This window comes from Crinia signifera, chromosome 2 (genome assembly GCF_055691185.1).
Source record: "Crinia signifera chromosome 2, ASM5569118v1, whole genome shotgun sequence".
Classification (NCBI taxonomy): domain Eukaryota; kingdom Metazoa; phylum Chordata; class Amphibia; order Anura; family Myobatrachidae; genus Crinia; species Crinia signifera.
The window spans coordinates 27,216,936-27,241,605 of NC_139218.1; the positions used below are offsets into that span (position 1 = coordinate 27,216,936).

Here is a 24,670-nt window from a genome sequence, read left to right on the forward strand (position 1 = left end):
ATATGAGATGATATGGTAGTGCCCATGAGGAGTGGCTCCTCTAGGCATATGGAATGGCAGCACCCATGAGAAGCGGCTCCTCTAGTTGTACGATATGACAGTGCCAATTGGAGAATTTCTTATATGAAACCAAACTAGGCCACTATTCGCTATTATGCTCGGAAGTCTATGGAGTTTTCCGCAGCGCCTGTGCAGCTTCCCTGAATCACCACCCTCTTAAGTAGCTGGAAGATATTCTCTTCTTCTCTGCTTCATGCCAGAAAAGCAAATGCCAGCTCCTGGAAGCAGCCCAGCCATCCTACTCAAGTCCAGTAGAATCTCCTTAACAACACCACTTACATTCACAGCCGCTTAATGAGCAATGACTGGAATTAATATTTAAAAACTGAATCACCATAAAGTACACGGTAATGATAAGGAGCCAATTATGAGATGCACATAATGCGGATATTCACGCAAATGGTCAACGTTTCTCATCTATAATATACACAATCCTATTAGGCGCAATTAACATTAAGGAAAAAAAATCCTATAACTGGGATTAGTAGTTAATGATGTTTTGTCTCACAAGGCGGGATCTGGTTGACTCGCAAGGATGCGAATACAACAGAATACCCCCCTAAATGGAGAAAGTTGCCGTCAATTGTGGAGCTCCAGATGTTAATTAGAACGTGTCAGTTATTAGGGAGCCGGGCTGGTATAGATGAAACAACCGACCTTCCTCCTCAGCAGGCAGGAAGCGTGCGCCCGCCAATCAGCTCCACATCTGGAGTATCCTTAGTCAGTCAGCGCACCAACTCCCAGCTGACTTATCTGCAGCAGCCGACGGTCCTCGCCACTGGACGGGTGGACCTGGCACTTAGCGGTTCAATAGGCTCTAAAGAGGGGACTCCAATAGCAGTGGATGAACCGGAGAATAGTATGCGGCAATAGTAATAGGATAACAGGGCACTTGTGTTCTTTCACGGTGGCAGTTACGCCGTCAGTGTAGCATTCCTGTCATAATCAGCGTAGTGTTCCCGCGGCCAGCGTAGTTAGATAGAAGTAGCGTAGTGTTCCAGCGGCCGCTTAAGCGTCCCTGGCTACGTTATCAGCGTAGGCTGCCGCCGTGAATCTACACAAGTAACTACCATACTGTTGCTGGGAACTGGATTCCCGGCAAGACTACTCAGCGCCTTTCTCACATCGCTGGCGCCAGCATGATCCCCTCTCTTTGGCGAAGAGGGGATCATGCTGGCGCCGGCAGAGGCTGGCACGCAGGAGCGTCTCAGACGCTCCAGCAATGAGACTCTCCTGCGTCTGAGTAACTAGTACGGCAGGGTATAGCAACCCTGCCTACAGGGTTAGGGGTTCTGTAGCGCCTTTTCAAACCCCGAGCGCACGCCAAGGAGAGGGGATCATGCTGGCTCCGGCGGTGTGAGAGAGGCACTGAGTAGGCTTGCCAGGGACACCGGGGACAGAGATGCAGTTCCCGGCAACAGTACGGTAGTTACTGGTGTAGTTTCACTGCGGCAGCCTAGGCTGATAACGTAGCTTACACTGCCGCTGGTTAACTACACAAGTAAGGCAGCCGTTGGGCTATGCTAATAGCGTAGCATAAGCTGTCGCCGTGAAACTACAGAAGTACCGATAACAGAGGGAGGAACATTTAAAGGACTATGGTTTCCAAAAGTACCAGGCAGGGTAACTGAACTAGGACAGGACCAGTCCCAGTGCCCTTGGCACATTGCTCCGCTATCAGAAGATGCTGGTTTAGGACTACACATTAATGTCAATTGCTGATATGCGGACTATATGCTAAATCATTGTGACGTTTTTACCGATTATAATGAATGTGTTTATTAAATATAATCAATTGATTGCGCTCTCCAGCTGATTACTGTCATATTATCAGTATCACTTCAACATTATTCGTCTGTTTAAGGGTCTACGTTTGGGTGCAGGGATGAGCCGGTGACAGACCCTTTTTCTCCAAGTGTAGGTAGTGGCTGCGCCGGCTAGCTCGTGCGCCCCTTGGGTCAGACAGCCGGCCGATGGTATTGTAGATGATCGCAAGCTTTTAACTTGGACGGAGTTCTGATCAGTAACGCAGCAGGAGGCGTGACGCTACGCGCCATCACGGCTGCTTCCATTTAAGCAGCACCAACAGCAACTCCATCCACATATGAATGACCCCCCCCCCCCTCCTCCAAAGGGGTCAGCCCAGTCCTTGCCAATTTAAATCTCTAAAAAAGAAAACTGATTTAATTAGATCTAGGGAAGGCCATCGTTGCCATCGATGGCAATTCTGCAACTAGTCATCGATAGTGCTTAACTATGCAATGGAAGACCATCAATATTTTTGCATATCGATGGTCATCCATTGTGTTTAATTGATTGGCCTGTGGGACAATCAAACCACAGAGGGTGGGGCGGGGCTTGGCGGGTGTCGGAGCTATGCTCCGTGTCCTGGCACTTTGAAAAAAAAACATCGTTTTGCTACCCCATTGATGGCAAAAGAACTTATCGGCCATGAACCATCGATGATTTCGAATCATCGATGGCCATCCCAAATTAGATCACAGGTTCTTAAACTCGGTGCATGTTTCGCAGGTCTCCTCATAGAATCACAAGTGAGATCATTCGCTCCACCTGTAGGGCTTTTAAAATGTGTCAATGAGTAATGAATGCACCTGTCAGGTGACCTGGAAAAGGTGAAAAGTGCGGGGTCCTGATGACCGAGTTTGAGAACCCCTGAATTAGAGGACTACAAGTGCATTTTTTAAAATCTTTGTATAATGTACAATGTTGTTGGATTTTTTTTTTGTACAAACTGCCGTAACACATAGCAACCAGAGAATTCATGTCTTAGAAGCTCTTTATTGATCCAAGTCAATGCCGATTGTTGCTACAGGTTACTGCATTATTAGGTAAACAACCCCAACAGTATAGTGTATGACACAGATTTGTAGTGTAAATATATATACATATAGATGCACACACATATACAGTAGCTTGCAAAGGTATTACAATACCCTTAAAAGGCCAACAGATTTGTCTACTACAAATGAGACATTTTTCTACAGATTCCCATAAAAAAAAATCTGAAAAATGCTGGTTGTAAAAGTATTTGGTAGAACCAGTCTGTGCTACAATAACAGCTTTGTAGGAGACGCCTGTAAGAGATAAGATTCAGATCTGATCGCAGCACAAATTTGTTCTCAAAATGGGCAAAACCATGTGCACTGCAGGTGGGGCAGATGTAACATGTGCAGAGAGAGTTAAGGCCCCCATACATTAGGCCGACTTGTCCTAGGGACAAGTCGGACCCAATTTACCTGCGAGCCGCCCGGCAGCTCCCCGGGAGGCTCACATACAATTTGGCACTTGATGTGCCATTTTTACATGGGATAAATCGCATGCGATTTATCCCATGTAAAAAAAACCCCGGGGAGCTGCAGGGCGGTGAGCAGTAGTGGGGGCGGGCAGCGGCAGTAGTGGGGACGGGCAGCGGTGGTGGTGGGGGCGGCCAGCGGCGGTAGTGGGGGCGGGCAGCGGCGGCGGCGGGGGGGGGGGTCAGCGGCAGCGGGCGGCGTTTGCGGTGAGCGCAGTGTACTTACACATAGCAGCAGCGGGGACGGGACGCGCAGTGGCGGCTATTATATTTTTAAAATACTTGTGAAAAGACCGACCGCTCTCTGATTGGCTGAGAGCTCTCCGGCCAATCAGAGAGCGGCCGGTCATTTGACAAGTATTTTAAAAATAGAATAGCCGCCACTGCGCGTCCCGTCCCCGCCGCTGCTATGTGTAAGTACACTGCGCTCACCGCACACGCCGCCCGTCCCCACCGCCGTTGCCCGCCCCCACCACTGCTGCCGCTGGCCGCCCCCACCAATGCTGCCGCTGGCCGCCCCCACTACTCCCCCGGTGTCTGTATGCATATGCCTGTCAGGTGGCAGGCATATGCATACAGGGAGGTCGGACGTGATCGTATGTACAGACCGTCCGACCTCCCTGATCCGGTCCGATGCGCACGGGACCGCGCATCGGATCGGATCAAATGTTACATACCTACGATTTTGGGCCGATTTCATCCGATTATCGGCACAAAGTGCCGAAATCGGATGAAATCGTCCCAAAATCGCATAGTGTATGGGGGCCTTTAGATTTGTGTGAGTTACTTTGTTTCTGTGCAGGGTAAATACTGGCTATCTTTAAACTGAAATTTAGACTTCAGTTTCAACACACCCCACCCAAATGTAACTCTCTCTGCAAAAGTTACATCTGCCTCACCTGCAGTGCACATGGTTTTTCCCATTATGAGAACACATTTGTACTGCGATCAGATCTGAATAAGGACCAAGATGCCTTCTGAATGCATTTGCGAGGATATGAGTGCTGCGTCGGTGTCAGCTTCAGGGAGACGTCAGTGTTAGGGGTTCGGTCATGCGTGCAAAAAGGGGGGGTGAGTGCGCAAGTGCGTCTCATGCACAATAAAGGATGCATTTGCCAGTGCTCCATGTTACATACTGGCAAATGCCTCCATTTCAAACCCCCACTATCCACGTCAGCCCGAAGCGAGCCCCGCGAGGGGATGCGGTACGCGTCCTCCCAACCTGTTCATACCCAGACTATCCATGTTTCGCGCTGAGGTAGATAGTGGTGGTGTTTTAGGAACGCGTTCACACCTGTCAGGTCAGGCAGGTTAAAAATGGTCAATGGTTCCCACACAATGTGATAAGCGCTAACACGACGCTGACTGACTACACTAACTGCGTAGTGCTGACTGACTACACTAACTGCGTAAGCTCCAGTTAGGCGCAAACGCACACACAGTGGCAGGCACAAGCTGATTACGCAGGCCGCAGGAACACTACACTCATTCCGACAGGGACACTACGCTGACTACGTAAGTGCCGCTGTGAAACACCACAAGTACCGATGATTTTTACCAATATTATTTCCTTACAGATGATTTTTCCTTACATATCTGCCCCAGGTTGGTTGTATGATGTTTGTGGACTGTAATTTTCAAATAAAGTCACAGGTTCTCAATTGGACAAATAACAGAAAGAAAACATCCTTATGGTTCTATGAGGCCAGTGTTGCTTTGGCATCCGTGTCATTTTGTAAAGAGCCCGGTCTTCCAAGCCATAGTGTTCTAGAAGTCTAATGCAGGTTATCCTACAGTACCATCCCTGTACGGACGCAACAAGGTGCGCCAAACTGGCAACTGCATTGCAGCCACTATGAGCGTAGCTACATCTGTATGTTAGATTCTGCGCCTCTGTTCTAGGTCTCGATCCAAGTATTTTAGCCGACAGATCCTCAAATGCTAGTATTTTTATTACACAACCAAAACACATTACGGTATCATTGAGAACAATCAATTTGTTATGATTCTAGCCAAATACTGGACGAAGCATCCAGGGTCCATCCCAAACATGTCTACAGTAGTACAGATCCCCAGAACTGTGCCTGGAACAACGGTACGACACGCTCCATCCTGAATAACACAATACACTGCGCAATACAAACTCTGCATAAAATAAAATCAGATCACACACTCACTTTGTTATTGACATCAGCCTCGTCAGACACTTCCATCTGCACCTCTATCTCATCCGGCGTCGCTTCAATGCAGGTCTCGTCCTCGCTGCAACCTGCGCAGAGAAGGGAAAGAACGGGTGGGATTAGGCTTGATCTACACCAGCGGCAGGGATCACCTTCCTAGCAGTCCCTCTATGTAACACAGCCGTGGCCACAGATGAAAAAAACATGGACATGAAAAAGAGCAAGTGGTCACTGGGAAAGATCTTGGCTCCACACAGAACAGTTCATGTTTTCCATGCCACCCGTGGATAACGTGACCGTTAGCAATGAACAGACTTGTGGAGGAGGAGATCTAGAAAAAATGATCTGTTAGGTATCCCAAGGGACCGGGTTTCGCCACCGCTCATTTAGTGGACGTTAAGGTGTTCTGTCCCTTTGAGATGCAGATGCAACCTGAAAGTGTAACCTGGATGTGTAAAGGTGGCCATACATCTACAGATCGATTGTCAGATTGGAACAAAATCCTGGTAATGGATGAGAGCAAATGACAGTTGACCATTTGCTTTCAAATGCTGGAAAACTGCCAAAAACTGTCATTCAGATATCACCAGGTGTTTGTTCCAACCAGCCCATACTGGCAATCGATCTGTAGATGTATGGCCACCTTAAGGGGCACAAAAGCCAAATACGGCAGCCCTGAGTATAAGTATATGTGTCACATCCAAGTCCCGACTCAGTACCAGAACATTCATTGCACCTCATCATTCGTCCAGTTTCCGGAGACAATATTCTGTCCCTCCGCAACCCCCCTCCCTATCAAACATTGAGGCAGATGTATTAAGCCTAAACAAGTGATAAATGCAAGGGTGATAAAGAGAAAAATGTTCAGCCGATCACATCCCAACTGCCATGTTACAGGCTGTGTTTGAAAAAAGTCAGTAAGGAGCTGATTGGCTGGATGTTTATCTCTCTTTATCACCCTTGCATTTATCTCTTGTTAAGGCGGTACTTGTGTATTATCACGGCGCCCACGATATTAGGTTGCACGACATATAAATCGCATCTCATGGCATACACCCGATGCACCGATTTTAAATTGTATAAGCCCCCTATACGATGTTAAATTGTATAAGCACCCTAATGAGGGCTTACAATGTTAAAAGCACCCCCACGCCATCCCCACTATGAACGCCAACACGAAGCGTGGAGAGTCGCAGCGAGCCCGCGAGGGGCGGCGGTACGCGTCCTACGGCAGTTTCATACCCCCACTATTTACGTCGGCATGGAGTTGTTTTTATATAGTGTGGCGAGCGCAGCGAGCCCCGCGTATTACTTTACATGTATTCCGCGTGCGCTCACCAAGCTTCGGGCTCGGTGGCTCGCTGCGCTCAACACACTATATAAAATCAACTCCACGCCGACGTGGATAGTGGGGGTATGAAAAGGTCGTTTGATGCGTACCGCCGCCGCGCGCCACGCTTCGGGTTGCCGTTGATAGTGGGGGTGGCGTGGGGGTGCTTTTAACATACTAAGCACCCATCACGTTTAATTATCTTATAGGGGCCACTTTTAACATGGAAAAACCCATTAGGGTGCATATACAATTTTAAATCGCATAACATTGTATATGCGATACAATGGCATACAATGCGATGGTATACAATTTAAAATTGTATATCATCGCCTGCCATCTCGTAACATCGCATGCCTTATGGTCTGCGATGCGATGGGCGCCGTGCTAGTACACAAGTACCATTAAGGCTTAATACATCTGCCCCACTGAGAAGTGAAGCATGGGGTACAAAAGCCGATTTAGCACTACGATTCGTAAATAGCCTCCGCCTATCAATTCACTCACATGAGGCATGAGATGGCATCACTAGATTCCGCAGACATAGGGCCTGTCTCCACCGTGCAGGTAATGGTATACATCAAATAAGACAACAAAGGACCCTACATGCAACACTATCACTTTGTACAGCCTGTAACACTGTGTGATCTGGAAATGCTATGCACTAACATTATCCTAGTCCTAGCCATGGACATCTTACGCGGCTTTGATGTGTTCTATAATGCTGTTCCCGGTAATCAACGCAGCTCTGACAGTTCTCGTCAAAAATCTCTTGTTCGGCGGATAATTATAGGTTTGTGCAGACAGCGTTTAAGTGTGACAATGATGAAGAGCTGCGGGAGAGTTACAATCACAGGAAACTTTCCCAGACGCAAACAATCCGGAGTTACTTTTATCACTGTACATGATTCTCCGCCATCCAGCGTTTAATCGAGTCCAATGTGCAAACCAAGAGGGTTATTTTTAAATGTTGCGCACTTAAGAGTATCACCCTCTTGCAGCCTTTTCATATATAAAGAAGAAAACCACCAACTCCTTGTCGTAGAAAAAACAAAGTAGAAAATATGAAAGAATAGGCGCTAGGGTGATACACAATATTTATATTTTTTACACACAGTTTGACATGTGAGGCAAACAAAAAAATTCAGGATAGTTGAAAAAAAAGGTCCCGGTATAGGGATGGACATTACCGGAATACTAAGTACGGTATAGAGAAAAAAGGTTTGAGGAGACAGAAGTCAGGATAGTTTACACTTGGCCTTAAGCAAAATGGCGCCAGAGAATGAAGGTTCATGATATCAGCGCCGATAATATGAAGCCGCAACCGGAAGTCAAAAACCGGGAAGTGACGTGGGCCATGGTGGAACGCAACCGGGAGTGAGTGGTATGGAACGCATACAACTTTAGGTCCGCGATATGGCGAGAATTGCGCCATTTTGCGGAGGAGCGGCCAGCAATTAGGAGGAGGTATAAATATGGGAACCCGGAAATAAATCTTTCATCCAAGCCTGATGAAGGAGAGACAGATCCCCGAAACGCGTTGGAGGAAGACTGTGGACAAATGCAATAAAAGCACGGACACTTTATCTGCACCAGCACTTTCTTGGGGAACCAAACACTGGGCCAGATGTATTAAGCCTTAACAAGAGATAAATGCAAGGGTGATCAGGAGAGATAAACATCCAGCCAATCAGCTCCTTACTGACTTTTTTCAAACACAGCCTGTAACATGGCAGTTAGCAGGTGATTGGCTGGATGTTTATCTCTCCTTATCACCCTTGAATTTATCTCGTTAAAGCTTAATACATCTGCCCCACTCTGCGGTGGCACCGGGCATAACAGCTCGGCCTCCACACGTTGCCATTTGGCATAAGTTCACTGCAGGAACCCCCCTAGGGTAAGGTCTCCCTTATACTGAGATTGCTTTCCAGTTTATTTGTGTGCAAAAGCTTTTTAAAAAAGCGTTAATCGAGTGTCACAATACGCAAAGTTTAATATAGAAATGTCTGGATGGCTGCAGGTATAATGAATGCTCCAAGTGCCCAATCACAGCTCACAACACAAATGGTATCGGATCACCTGACTCACCATTGGCCAGGAGCAGTAAGCCTGGACAGTGCAGTTGGAGGGTGCATATTACTGTATTGTTCGGAGTGCAAGTATAATACAAACAAAAACGTACTGGTCATTGTGGAATCAAGGAGGCACACTTATACATTATATAATATATAGCAAACATGTATAAATCCTGCACTATATAGGTCTCAGTAACAAAAGTGAATCCAGAACATAGCGTACACAGCTGCCCACATACCCAGGAATACTAGATGCTTGTCGATCGTCTATTTTCTATTGTTAAGTAACTACAGTGACAGCAAATTAAAATGTTTCTAGAATTTGAATAAATGAACCTAAGAAGTCAGTACGTAACTCCCACTCTTCACATAAACAAGCCAGGTTCATTCTCCTGAATGCCTTGCAGTGAAGTGGACTGAATTTTATTGTGCGGTCTCCTAGGAAACAGCTCATTTTATTCACTGTAGCAAATCAGAAGGAAAACTCTTCTACACTATTAAAATGCCGGTCTCAGAAATGATGAGCCCAATTTATGCCGGGTCTTCCATACATTCAGAAAATGATTTAACTCTCGATGGTGTGGTTCACCGTCTTTTATATAGCAATGGGACGACACACGAATCTGCTCATGGAGTTGAACTGGGGCCAGAGTTGTAGCGGCCACTAAGATAGTTGGGCAGAATGACCCATAAAACAAAAGGAATAAACCAGGGTGCAATCTAAAATAAATCTGCAACAAAGAATGGAATGGCAAAAATATGTTTCACCACCTCTTTAAGTGTATAATACTGTATAGAACTCTCCAACCAAAAATCACAATAAGCGTGGACTGAAAATTTTAGACAGGTGGCTTACTTGCTCCCTCTAGTGGATGGCAAAGGTACTATCAGTCACAGCAAAGTCTAGATGAAAACTGCATTATACTGATTTAAAATAAAACTGACATACATGTTAGGCAGGGAAAGAAATGAACACACACACACTCTAACACAGTAGGTTTAATTTCTGTACAGAAATACCTGAAAGAATTGAACACAAGCACATGGAGAACATACAAACTCCACACAGTTTGTGTCGTATTGGGAATGGAACCCAAGACCTATACACCATTCAGAATTCTAAATTATCCAATTAACTCTCAACCTAAACTTTCTATTGTCAACATTTTTGACTGTCGTCATTTTGCAGGTAAGAAAAATTATAACATTAGGATATCTTTCCCCCCACCCCCCTTCCCTCGATTCACGGTTAATTCATACCTCCCCCGAGGTTGTATTTTTATACGGCATATATTTGATGATTTATTTGATACAGACAATATACAAATAATGTACTGATCACTAGGTTTTGTTATTTCCACACTGTACAATAGGTTTTTTTGACCTGTATTGTCTTGAATTTTCTCGGGAACAAAAAAAAAAAGTATGATGTCGACTTGACTTCGTGACTGATGACATCATGACTGCTGTTCATCCTGCATATAATGAGTGTAGCTAAACACTGGTACGTTGTGATACTAGTATACTCAGTGTTTCCTGGGGTCACTGGGTGGCAGACTATGCGGGCACTATAGGAAATGATATACGGAGGACGCAGACCAACATGTGGGAGACCGGTGCAATGTCGGGCAATAGCTGGGCAGTCTACACTGTTGAATGTCTACACTAAATTGTAAGCTCCTCTGAGCAGGGCCCTCTTCCCTCCTGTTGTCAAAGCCCAATTCTCTTCACATTTCACTCACAGCTCTCCTATACTCCAACACTCAGTGACCATCTTCGTCTGCATACTCATCTCCATCATTGGCCTCAAGCCTCTAGTTGTATGTTAATTGAGTCCTCACTAACTATATTTAAGCTGTAATGTGTATTGAACTGTGGCGCTCTTTATTTGTACTATATTTTCGTTATTTTTTCAATGTTATGCCAAGTTTTGTCTCCCTGTACTGTTCCTTTGTACGGTGCTGCGAAACACTTGTGGCGCCTTATAAATAAAATTATAATAATAATAACTATGCAGGCCTTTGGGATGTCGAATATGCCATAATACTGATAATATATTAATAGTTAACACTGCACCCCCTTGGCACAGACTAGCCTAGGCCTTCTATATGACTTTAATAGAGTTATTTCTGGACATTATGTCTCTTCCTGTGCTTTTATTGGCCACGCGCAGTGTCTCCTTGATCCTGCACACTTCCTCTGCTCTGTGCACGTCTGGTGATCACTGCTGTCACCCGTCTTCCTCACTATTATATCCCACTTCCTCTGCACGGCCCCAGGGGCATTGTTGTAAGGCACAATTACTGTCCACGCTACCAGCTTCCGAGTCCAACAGCTGGACGGCTGCGCCGTGAGAAACGCCATCATTAGCCGAAGCTCGTATCCTGCATTTCCTGCTGTTACTATAGAGTGCCAGATAACCGCACTGTCTGAGGAATCGGAAAACTCTCAGGAAACCATAAAGTCCATGACATTATCTGGGATTGGCACCAGACATTCCCATCTGTGTAATTACCCGCAGGAGTCTCAGGAATAGTTATCCGAAATGTTGGGACTTTCTTTCCCAGGAGCTTATTGGTCGGTGTTATAGTACCAGGCAATTTATCACTTCTCCGTACATCTACTCCTGGATCTCTTTTCAGATCTTAGTACATCTGTCCCTAATACCGCTTTCAGACCGCACTCTAGACCCGGGTTATTGCTGTGTTCTTGCGGCCCCAACACGGGTCAAGGTGCGGTCTGAAAAGGCCACCACGGGTCAAGCAACACGGGTGTTCAACCCTGGTAATGACCAGGGTTGAACATGGCTATGACCAGTGCAGTGTGAACGGGTGCCTGGGTCGAGCGACCCGTGTCCCGTTCACAGTATGGAGGAGGCAGCACTGTCAGCTCCAAGTACTGCCTCCTCCCGAGCCCCCGATGATGCGCCGCCGCCCAGCTCCGCCCCATGTGATGACACTGACTCAGCAATATGCCGCGTCGGAACTTTCAGACCGCATTGCCGTGTTGCTAAGGGATGTGTTCAGCTTAGTGTTAGGCTGGCAGAGGGGGGGGGGGGGGGTGCAGCAAGAGGTTAAGGTTAGGCACTTAGAAGGGTGGCTGTGATTGGGCTTTACACATTAGGGGAGGTTACGATTGGGAGTGGCTTAGTTTAGGCACTACGGGCAATACTTATACATCAGGTATAGCGGGTTAGGGTTTGGGGGTAGATGGTGGGAATAGAGGTTAAGTATTCTTACAGAGCCCCTTGAATTTCTTTTCTTTGGCGATGTTACCATTTCTGCCATCATTCGGGTGCTGGGCCAACGGTCACTTCAAATATTCTACGTTTTTCCCACATTTTCATTTCTGATGCGCAAAGTCTTCAGGAACGTTCTCCATCTACATCCTCAGGGTCAGTTATGTGGTAATGGACAGGATTAACTTCCGTTTGTCCACATTTTGGCTATTAATGTACATTGGCCATAAAGAACTTAAATTTGATCATGGACTACCACCAATCCAGGGCACCCCCTGCAAGTCCGCAAAAGCCACCCTAGGGTGGCACGGCACATAGTTTGGGAACCACTGACTTAACATCTTCCACCGATACGTGACAGCAAACTACCTGTTCGAGAGGGGTAACACTGCTTTGTGATAGTCGGAGGACAATGGTCCCCCACACAGGACAAGCCCAGTTTCATTATTTTGTAGCCAAACCTGGTGTACGAATAATGGATGTGATAAATGATAAGTAACAGAACTCAAACTGCAGTTTTAATAGGAATGTACCACCCACTAATCAATAGCACATACTAATGCAGACACCTGTGATACTGCACAGAGGAACCTGCTGCGATGGTAGAAAAGTAACAAATCAATGAGCGGCGCTTCAGTGGAAATGCAATAAAAAATACACACTACTACATCTACAAATCCTTTTTGAATGCCGCAGTGTACGACACCAGATATTTATTTTTAATTACATTTCTTATTTATCTATAAGTCATTGATTGGTGCAAGTTTTCTTTACATCCTCACAAGTGTATTAGCTCAGTGTCACAGTGTTCTATAGCCGGGAAACTCAGGACTTGGCACATACAATCAAATACATCCTGCCCACCCAGATACTGGTGTTCCGGCCCAACTGGTATTCTATAATCAATGGTCATCATCAGTGGCGGCTCCTTCCTCCGTGTAGGAGGGGGCTGCTGTTGGCTGCGATGCTGGTCCCCGTCGCTGGTCCCTTCTGCTGCTGCCCCCGCCACGGTGTCGTGTCCTCGGTACTGCACACGCGCTGGCCCCCAGCTTCTATGGGCTGCTTCAGCAGCAGCCTACAGGAACTAAATCCCAGTCCCGGCGCCTGTACACACTGCAGTTGACAGGCAACGGGACAGGCACATTTGCAGTATTGGCCTCGGTAGTGCACATTCGCATATCCCAAATTCTATAGGCTGCACAAAAAGCAGTCCATAGAGGCATCCCGGAGGGAGGTAACACCTGGTAACAAATGGGACTGCCTTGGTTGACTGGCAGGTCAGACTTCCAGAGAAGGCATCGCTGCTACAGTATGGAAACGTATCAGCAGCCTGTAGTGTAAGCCAAGTTGCAGTAATTGTCATCAGTGACTTGGAACCGTGTTCAGCCATTTGTCCCTGTGCGTATAGCTAGTGCATGGACATCGTGCCATGACACGTAAGCTGAAGCCGATAAGCCCCACCCCTTGTATGACATCATTATGTGGTAGATCTTGCTATACAGGTAACCAAAAAATAAATAAATAAATCAATCATTGGTGCTTTCCGAATTATTTCGGCAGCAGATTTCTTGTTCCCCCACCTTCAGATCAGCTGTCTCCTCCTCCGCCCCCCCCCTTGTCCCGGCCTCCACTCCTGTTGACTATATTATTTAAAAGTGATGTTTGCGTATAGAGTTTCGCCCACACTCGTAATGAAACGTTACATATGATGACTCTACCAGGATGGTTTCAGTGAGGCAACAAATTAATATTGTTTCTTGTATTTCTAAGAAAGTAAATATGAAATCTTGACAGAAGCCGCAGGTGGTTAAACACAAGTGTTTCCCTGGCAACCGTTATTGTAAAAATCCTTTAAATCGTTCATAAGGAAGTAGAGATCTGCACATAAACACCAACTACAAGGAGGTCGTTATAGAAAGGTTACTCTTCACCTAAATAGCGTATGGATAAGGAACGCTTTAAAAAAAAAATGCAGGGTAAACATAAGCATATTGGTATATTTTATCCTCAGTACGCCACAAAATGCACTTATTAAGTCAACGTCACTGGGAAGAAAACATTTAGATGCAAACTTCTTTACTGCCTTAGTTCCATCGTTACTAAAACATTAGGGGTGTGTCCATGTCATAGTGGGTGTGGCTGCCTGACTGCATGCCAACCTCTGTCAAACCGTGACAAATGCCATAGCTACTGGAGTGTCCGGCAGAAATCGGGGTGGCTGTGAGGCATGTCCTAAAATCTATAATAAAAAGCTAATTAGGAGGTAGCATATCGGTTTTGACTAATTCCCCTTCTCTGAAAGGACCAGGATGTGATGTCAGGTGAGGGCAGAAGTGGTTTAATGCCCTTACAGCGTTTTTTTTTTCATTGTTTGTGTCTAATGTAGGTTTGGTGTAGATTATTTTCTTTTATTTCAACTGCATTGTACGCTCGCCACACTTTGGGCATGGTGGCTCACAACAGTCGCCACAGGTTACTAGTCCCCCTCCAAGAAGATGTGGACCCAGTGCATGATGGGAAAGGTACTCCCAGCGAAGGGGATCTAGTAGCTACAATACCACAACCAGTATGTTACCCAAATAGGCCCATTCCTGCTGCAACTCTATTCCCTACACTGGTCACCTGTACAATGTTAAATGAAAAGCGTATTCACATTCACACTCCCAGTGTTCCAGATCCCAGAAGCAGCTTCCGTTTCCCCAGACTCCCTCTCCTGTCCCCAATAACTGTACTAGAAATGTCACATAAGGAATACAGGGGAATGAGCTTCTACACTTGTAGACTCGCACCAACAGACATCCTGCTTGATAAACGGCTGTATCTGTATATACGAAATGGTATTGTATAGTGTTTTCCTGGTAAACACTAATGATCCATTACTTATAGAGCTGCAGTCACAGAATATACTCATGCTGCATATTATTTTAATCAGCAGAAGCTGCTTGTGCATCCTTTTGGCTCTGTTTTGCGAATAATATGCATTTTAATGGATCAAGTCAGACGCAGAGATGCCCAGCACTACAGAGTCACATGGAGTTCACGGGTTATGTGTAATGCGACCTATAGAGTGCGGAGAAGAGATATACATCTGTAATAGCCAGTAGCCTGCTGACTGATACAGGTCGGGTCTCCCTTATCTGCGTATTACAAAAACCAAAATATTCATCCCTTTTTTTCATTCTAACCTTGTCCCCCGATGTCCGCGGCAGCCTTCAGGATCCTCTTCAGCGGCATCTCCGGTCCCAGGGGTGTATTGCACGAATGTACCGGTGACGTCACCGGCGCGCCCACGCACTCGCGCAATGCACTCCTGGGACCGGAGATGCCGCTGAAGAGGATCCTGAAGGCCGCTGTGGACACAGTGGACGTCAGGGGACAATCAGGGCACCACTGGTGGACCAAGGCAAGTATGGAAAAAATTAATAAATTCCAAACTCTGGAAAAAAAACCCATATCCAAAATGCTTGTGGTCCCGAGCATTTCGTATAAGGGATACTCAGCTTGTACTGTATATGACGCTACAGGGGTCTGCTCTCAAATGTGTAAATTTGGACGCCATGATTAATGCTAAATATTGGATGTAATTTAGTGCACTCAGTGGGCACTACATTTATCAGCAATTGCACACCTGGCACTTAGGAAACCCCCCCCAGGGGTGATACGACAATGTATAGAACTTACCCCGGCTGCTGGTGAAGAGATTGAAATCACTGCAGTCCGCCTCTGATCTCCGTGGCGGGGAGACTCTCAGAGCCTGAGTCTCCTCCAAGTCCGGGCAGGTGCGGACGCTAAGGCACAGTAAGGACTTGGCCAGAACATGTTTCAACATGGCAGAATTCAGATCCCGGGCTGTGGCGGAGTTAATCTCCATGATCTCATCTCCTATTTTCAGACCTGAAAGGGGCAGAGATTGACATGGTAAGACTAGCAGCGTAATCCTGAGCGGTTAGTCTTGGCAATAGTGAGTGCAGTCCTCAGAGTTATGTGTGCCACAAGAGTATATAGCGGTGGCATGACACAGATACGATACGATAATGTTAGCTTCTCAGTGGCCTGGGTAATCCAGGCGGAGGGCAGGTACAGTACCCTTCTGGCTAGCAGCACAAATCCCTAATGTAAGGGGAACAGAAACGCACATTACTGAACATCGCTGGTTCTTATCTCCTACACAGGTGGATTCGCTACAGAAGTTCAAGTATTTTAATTTTGAAATACTTCCTAGTAAACGACATTGTTAGTCTTTCCTTCAGGCAAAACCACTAACAATTCTTTCATGTAAAAATAAAAAAATGTCTAACCGCTTTTAATTCACCCTCAACAGGAATATTGCCCCGGGATAATGGGTCCGATTAACCGTCAGTAAGCAAAGAAAAAGAATAATGGAGAACACATTTTACCCCTTTTCACCTTTTGGGGGTGACATTTTGTAAAATCCTTTCTTATTGGGTGCTTTAGTCATCTACTTCTGCAGGGTTGGATGTATATAAAGGCATTGGATTGATCCCAAATTGAATTAATGGAAAATTGCAAATACTGGCCCCTCCCCCGCGGACAGTCCGGTTCCACCAGCAGCGTGTGTAAGCTTGGCGCGCTGCTAGTCATCAGTGAGAAATGGCACCTAGCCTACACTATGTGTAACAATAATGGTGGTGCTTCCGGACGAATCAGGGAGTGGATAGACAATTTTTTTTTAACAGTATCGTTCAGTGATGTCACCCGATCCCCCTACTGAGATACATGCATAGATGATGGGGGTAGGGGGGTTATAAACGATCAGATTGAGCATTGTTTGTGACTCACACATTGGGCGATACTTTGAACTGGGAAGGGCCAAAAAGAGTGTTATCGTAAAAAAAAAAAAAAAAGCAACACCTTTAGTTACAGGACTATTTTAGGCAGGTGTGAAGAAAGTTAATATTCTGATCTGGCCAGCACAGAGCCCTGATCTCAACATAATCGAGTTGGTCTTAAGTTGGGTACATATTACTCGTGATTACCCAGCATAGGGCTGGCATAGGCAAGTGCATACACACCGGCGGGAGGAGCGGCAGCGGGAGCCATTCTGGCCCTAGATAATGATGCGCTCCCTCGTCTGTAGATTCAGGACGACAGAGGGCATTGTTACTGGCCTGCAGTAACAACGCACAAATGTCCGTCCTGTCACTGCACTCCTCCGTATAGAAGTAGATATATACGTCCCTCCCGTCGCTACACTCCACCGTATATATGTAGATGTATACGTCCCTCCCATCACTATACTCCCCATCTAGTAGTAGGTGTATACGTCCCTCCCGTCACTATACTCCACCGTATATATGTAGATGTATACGTCCCTCCCGTCACTACACTCCACCGTATATACATCTAGATGTAAACGTCCCTCCCATCAATATACTCCCCATCTAGTAGTAGGTGTATACGTCCCTCCCATCAATATACTCCCCATCTAGAAGTAGATGTATACGTCCCTCCCGTCACTACACTCCCCGTACAGAAGTAGATGTATACGTCCCTCCCGTCACTACAATGCCCCGTATAGAAGTAGATGTATACGTCCCTCCCGGCACTACACTCCCCGTCTAGAAGTAGATGTATACGTCCCTCCTATCACTACACTCCCCCGTACAGAAGTAGATGTATACATCCCTCCTGCCACTACACTCCACCATATAGAAGTAGATGTATTCGTCCCTCCTGCCATTACACTCCACCGTATAGAAGTAGATGTATACGTCCCTCCTGCCACTACACTCCACCATATAGAAGTAGATGTATACGTCCCTCCTGCCATTACACTCCACCGTATAGAAGTAGATGTATACGTCCCTCCCGCCACTACACTGCCTCGTATAGAAGTATAGTATAGAAGATGCACGATATACTCTCTCTCTCTCTCTCTCTCTCTCTGAGGAAGCCGCCGACGCTCACAGCAGGCGGGGAAACGCGTTAGAGACTTATCTCCATTTCTCCTGATCACTGAAGATTTTTGATACTGCACTGAGGGGACCTGTTATTCATATCTACAGCCACTGGTGTCACATACTCCGGATATAGTTGCACCCAATATGGAAATTCAGTTCTAGCAACTGGGAGGCATCAGAGACTGCAATCTACCACAGGTCTCCAAAGGTATATACCCATTTTTTTACAATCTCCTTTTTTTTGTCTGGCCAGGCAACTTATATACGGTAACTCATTCTGATGCTGATAACACCTTTTGCATGCTGCAATTTTACTAACTTCATCTAAGTAAAACCACATCAGTCTGATTATATGGAATTTCTGGATCTAACATATAAGTTCTCAACCAACTAATCCACTAACCTGCATTACTAACTAGCAGAGACACATACTAATCTTGGTTATTGTGCGTTATTTGTGCTACTCAGTTGTTATATCTTATATATATATTTTATATGTTTATTTTTTTTTTTCATTTTTATGGGGATGTACTTTATGTCCTAATTTTATATAGGTTGTGGCCACATACCATATGCACATTTATTATTGTATATAATAAATTCTATTGATTATTAGTGTTTCCCTTTGCGCAGTTTTTTTTCTTTTTTTCTGTTTGTTCTTACTGGGATCTATTGAGCAGTCCCAAAAAACAGCAGCATTAGTGGAAATACTGGTAACACATTCTGGGTTTTAATTACGTCCAGATTGCTTAGCGCTGGTCTTTCTTTTCTTTTTCGTATAGAAGTAGATGTATACGTCCCTCCCGTCACTACACTCCACCGTATATATGTAGATGTATACGTCCCTCCCGTCACTACACTCCCCGTATAGAAGTAGATGTATACGTCCCTCCCGTCACTACACTCCCCGTACAGAAGTAGATGTATACGTCCCTCCCGCCACTACACTCCACCGTATAGAAGTAGATGTATATGTCCCTCCCGTCACTACACTGCCCCGTATAGAAGTAGATGTATACGTCCCTCCCGTCACTACACTGCCCCGTATAGAAGTAGATGTATACGTCCCTCCCGTCACTACACTCCACCGTATAGAAGTAGATGTATACGTCCCTCCCGTCACTACACTCCCCGTACAGAAGTAGATGTATATGTACCTCCCGTCACTACACTCCCCGTACAGAAGTAGATGTATACGTCCCTCCAGTCACTACACTCCACCATATAGAAGTAGATGTATACGTCCCTCCCGTCACTACACTCCCCATACAGAAGTAGATGTATACGTCCCTCCCGTCAATACACTCCCCGTACAGAAGTAGATGTATACGTCCCTCCTGCCACTACACTCCCCCGTACAGAAGTAGATGTATACGTCCGTCCCGTCACTACACTCCCCGTACAGAAGTAGATGTATATGTCCCTCCTGCCACTACACTCCACCGTATAGAAGTAGATGTATACGTCCCTCCCGTCACTACACTGCCCCGTATAGAAGTAGATGTATACGTCCCTCCCGTCACTTCACTCCACCGTATAGAAGTAGATGTATACGTTCCTCCCATCACTACACTCCCCGTACAGAATTAGATGTATACGTCCCTCCTGCCACTACACTCCACCGTATAGAAGTAGATGTATACGCCCCTCCCGTCACTACACTGCCCCGTATAGAAGTAGATGTATACGTCCCTCCCGTCACTACACTCCCCCGTATAGAAGTAGATGTATACGTCCCTCCCGTCACTACACTCCCCCGTATAGAAGTAGATGTATACGTCCCTCCCGTCACTACACTCCACCGTATAGTAGTAGATGTATACGTCCCACCTGCCACTACACTCCACCATATAGAAGTAGATGTATATGTCCCTCCCGTCACTACACTCCCCCGTATAGAAGTAGATTTATACGTCCCTCCCGTCACTACACTCCACCGTATAGTAGTAGATGTATACGTCCCTCCTGCCACTACACTCCACCATATAGAAGTAGATGTATACGTCCCTCCCGTCACTACACTCCACCATATAGAAGTAGATGTATACGTCCCTCCCGCCACTACACTCCCCGTATAGAAGTAGATGTATCCGTCCCTCCCGTCACTACACTCCACCGTCTAGAAGTAGATTTATACGTCCCTCCCGTCACTACACTGCCCCGTATAGAAGTAGATGTATACGTCCCTCCTGCCACTACACTCCACCATATAGAAGTAGATGTATACATCCCTCCTGCCACTACACTCCCCGTATAGAAGTAGATGTATACGTCCCTCCCGTCACTACACTCCCCCGTATAGAAGTAGATGTATACGTCCCTCCCGTCACTACACTCCCCCGTACAGAAGTAGATGTATACGTCCCTCCCGTCACTTCACTCCACCATATAGAAGTAGATGTATACGTCCCTCCCGTCACTACACTCCCCGTCTAGAAGTAGATGTATACGTCCCTCCCGTCACTACACTCCCCTGTACAGAAGTAGATGTATACGTCCCTCCCGTAACTACACTCCACCATATAGAAGTAGATGTATACGTCCCTCCCGTCACTACACTCCCCGTCTAGAAGTAGATGTATACGTCCCTCCCGTCACTACACTCCCCCGTACAGAAGTAGATGTATACGTCCCTCCAGTCACTACACTCCCCCGTATAGAAGTAGATGTATCCGTCCCTCCCGTCACTACACTCCCCCGTACAGAAGTAGATGTATACGTCCCTCCAGTCACTACACTCCCCCGTATAGAAGTAGATGTATACGTCCCTCCCGTCACTTCACTCCACCATATAGAAGTAGATGTATACGTCCCTCCCGTCACTACACTCCCCGTCTAGAAGTAGATGTATACGTCCCTCCCGTCACTACACTCCCCCGTACAGAAGTAGATGTATACGTCCCTCCCGTCACTACACTCCACCATATAGAAGTAGATGTATACGTCCCTCCCGTCACTACACTCCCCGTCTAGAAGTAGATGTATACGTCCCTCCCGTCACTACACTCCCCCGTATAGAAGTAGATGTATACGTCCCTCCAGTCACTACACTCCCCCGTATAGAAGTAGATGTATACGTCCCTCCTATCACTACACTCCCCCGTACAGAAGTAGATGTATACGTCCCTCCAGTCACTACACTCCCCCGTATAGAAGTAGATGTATACGTCCCTCCCGTCACTACACTCCCCCGTATAGAAGTAGATGTATACGTCCCTCCCGTCACTACACTCCACCATATAGAAGTAGATGTATACGTCCCTCCCGTCACTACACTCCCCCGTATAGAAGTAGATGTATATGTCCCTCCCGTCACTACACTCCCCCGTATAGAAGTAGATGTATACGTCCCTCCCGTCACTACACTCCACCGTATAGTAGTAGATGTATACGTCCCTCCTGCCACTACACTCCACCATATAGAAGTAGATGTATATGTCCCTCCCGTCACTACACTCCCCCGTATAGAAGTAGATGTATACGTCCCTCCCGTCACTACACTCCACCGTATAGTAGTAGATGTATACGTCCCTCCTGCCACTACACTCCACCATATAGAAGTAGATGTATACGTCCCTCCCGTCACTACACTCCACCATATAGAAGTAGATGTATACGTCCCTCCCGTCACTACACTCCACCATATAGAAGTAGATGTATACGTCCCTCCCGCCACTACACTCCACCATATAGAAGTAGATGTATACGTCCCTCCCGTCACTACACTCCACCATATAGAAGTAGATGTATACGTCCCTCCCGTCACTACACTCCCCGTCTAGAAGTAGATGTATACGTCCCTCCCGTCACTACACTCCACCATATAGAAGTAGATGTATATGTCCCTCCCGTCACTACACTCCCCCGTATAGAAGTAGATGTATATGTCCCTCCCGTCACTACACTCCCCCGTATAGAAGTAGATGTATACGTCCCTCCCGTCACTACACTCCACCGTATAGTAGTAGATGTATACGTCCCTCCTGCCACTACACTCCACCATATAGAAGTAGATGTATACGTCCCTCCCGTCACTACACTCCACCATATAGAAGTAGATGTATACGTCCCTCCCGCCACTACACTCCCCGTATAGAAGTAGATGTATCCGTCCCTCCCGTCACTACACTCCACCGTCTAGAAGTAGATGTATACGTCCCTCCCGTCACTACACTTCCCCGTATAGAAGTAGATGTATACGTCCCTCCTGCCACTACACTCCACCATATAGAAGTAGATGTATACATCCCTCCTGCCACTACACTCCCCGTATAGAAGTAGATGTATACGTCCCTCCCGTCACTACACTCCCCCGTATAGAAGTAGATGTATACGTCCCTCCCGTCACTACACTCCCCCGTACAGAAGTAGATGTATACGTCCCTCCCGTCACTTCACTCCACCATATAGAAGTAGATGTATACGTCCCTCCCGTCACTACACTCCCCGTCTAGAAGTAGATGTATACGTCCCTCCCGTCACTACACTCCCCCGTACAGAAGTAGATGTATACGTCCCTCCCGTCACTACACTCCACCATATAGAAGTAGATGTATACGTCCCTCCCGTCACTACACTCCCCGTCTAGAAGTAGATGTATACGTCCCTCCCGTCACTACACTCCCCCGTACAGAAGTAGATGTATACGTCCCTCCAGTCACTACACTCCCCCGTATAGAAGTAGATGTATACGTCCCTCCCGTCACTACACTCCCCGTCTAGAAGTAGATGTATACGTCCCTCCTATCACTACACTCCCCCGTACAGAAGTAGATGTATACGTCCCTCCAGTCACTACACTCCCCCGTATAGAAGTAGATGTATACGTCCCTCCCGTCACTACACTCCCCCGTATAGAAGTAGATGTATACGTCCCTCCCGTCACTACACTCCACCATATAGAAGTAGATGTATACGTCCCTCCCGTCACTACACTCCCCCGTATAGAAGTAGATGTATATGTCCCTCCCGTCACTACACTCCCCGTATAGAAGTAGATGTATACGTCCCTCCCGTCACTACACTCCACCGTATAGTAGTAGATGTATACGTCCCTCCTGCCACTACACTCCACCATATAGAAGTAGATGTATATGTCCCTCCCGTCACTACACTCCCCCGTATAGAAGTAGATGTATACGTCCCTCCCGTCACTACACTCCACCGTATAGTAGTAGATGTATACGTCCCTCCTGCCACTACACTCCACCATATAGAAGTAGATGTATACGTCCCTCCCGTCACTACACTCCACCATATAGAAGTAGATGTATACGTCCCTCCCGCCACTACACTCCCCGTATAGAAGTAGATGTATCCGTCCCTCCCGTCACTACACTCCACCGTCTAGAAGTAGATGTATACGTCCCTCCCGTCACTACACTGCCCCGTATAGAAGTAGATGTATACGTCCCTCCTGCCACTACACTCCACCATATAGAAGTAGATGTATACATCCCTCCTGCCACTACACTCCCCGTATAGAAGTAGATGTATACGTCCCTCCCGTCACTACACTCCCCCGTATAGAAGTAGATGTATACGTCCCTCCCGTCACTACACTCCCCCGTACAGAAGTAGATGTATACGTCCCTCCCGTCACTTCACTCCACCATATAGAAGTAGATGTATACGTCCGTCCCGTCACTACACTCCCCGTCTAGAAGTAGATGTATACGTCCCTCCCGTCACTACACTCCCCCGTACAGAAGTAGATGTATACGTCCCTCCCGTCACTACACTCCACCATATAGAAGTAGATGTATACATCCCTCCCGTCACTACACTCCCCGTCTAGAAGTAGATGTATACGTCCCTCCCGTCACTACACTCCCCCGTACAGAAGTAGATGTATACGTCCCTCCAGTCACTACACTCCCCCGTATAGAAGTAGATGTATACGTCCCTCCCGTCACTACACTCCCCCGTACAGAAGTAGATGTATACGTCCCTCCCGTCACTTCACTCCACCATATAGAAGTAGATGTATACGTCCGTCCCGTCACTACACTCCCCGTCTAGAAGTAGATGTATACGTCCCTCCCGTCACTACACTCCCCCGTACAGAAGTAGATGTATACGTCCCTCCCGTCACTACACTCCCCCGTATAGAAGTAGATGTATACGTCCCTCCCGTCACTACACTCCACCATATAGAAGTAGATGTATACGTCCCTCCCGTCACTACACTCCCCGTCTAGAAGTAGATGTATACGTCACTCCCGTCACTACACTCCCCCGTATAGAAGTAGATGTATACGTCACTCCCGTCACTACACTCCCCCGTATAGAAGTAGATGTATACGTCCCTCCCGTCACTACACTCCACCATATAGAAGTAGATGTATACGTCCCTCCCGTCACTACACTCACCCGTACAGAAGTAGATGTATACGTCCCTCCCGTCACTACACTCCCCGTCTAGAAGTAGATGTATACGTCCCTCCCGTCACTACACTCCACCATATAGAAGTAGATGTATACGTCCCTCCCGTCACTACACTCCCCGTCTAGAAGTAGATGTATACGTCCCTCCCGTCACTACACTCCCCCA

General features: G+C 46.7%; 1 protein-coding gene across 4 annotated transcripts in view; it reads right to left on the reverse strand.

The window, feature by feature from the left end:
• TIAM1 (TIAM Rac1 associated GEF 1) overlaps positions 1-24,670 on the reverse strand; it is a 244,461-nt gene that overhangs the window by 35,370 nt on the left and 184,421 nt on the right. For all 4 annotated transcript variants that reach the window (XM_083171844.1, XM_083171841.1, XM_083171842.1 and 1 more), the window contains 2 exons: positions 15,878-16,090; positions 5,551-5,642 (listed from right to left, as the gene is read on the reverse strand). In XM_083171844.1, the coding sequence (XP_083027970.1) occupies positions 5,551-5,642; positions 15,878-16,090 (305 nt within the window). The remainder of the gene's footprint in view (positions 1-5,550; positions 5,643-15,877; positions 16,091-24,670) is intronic.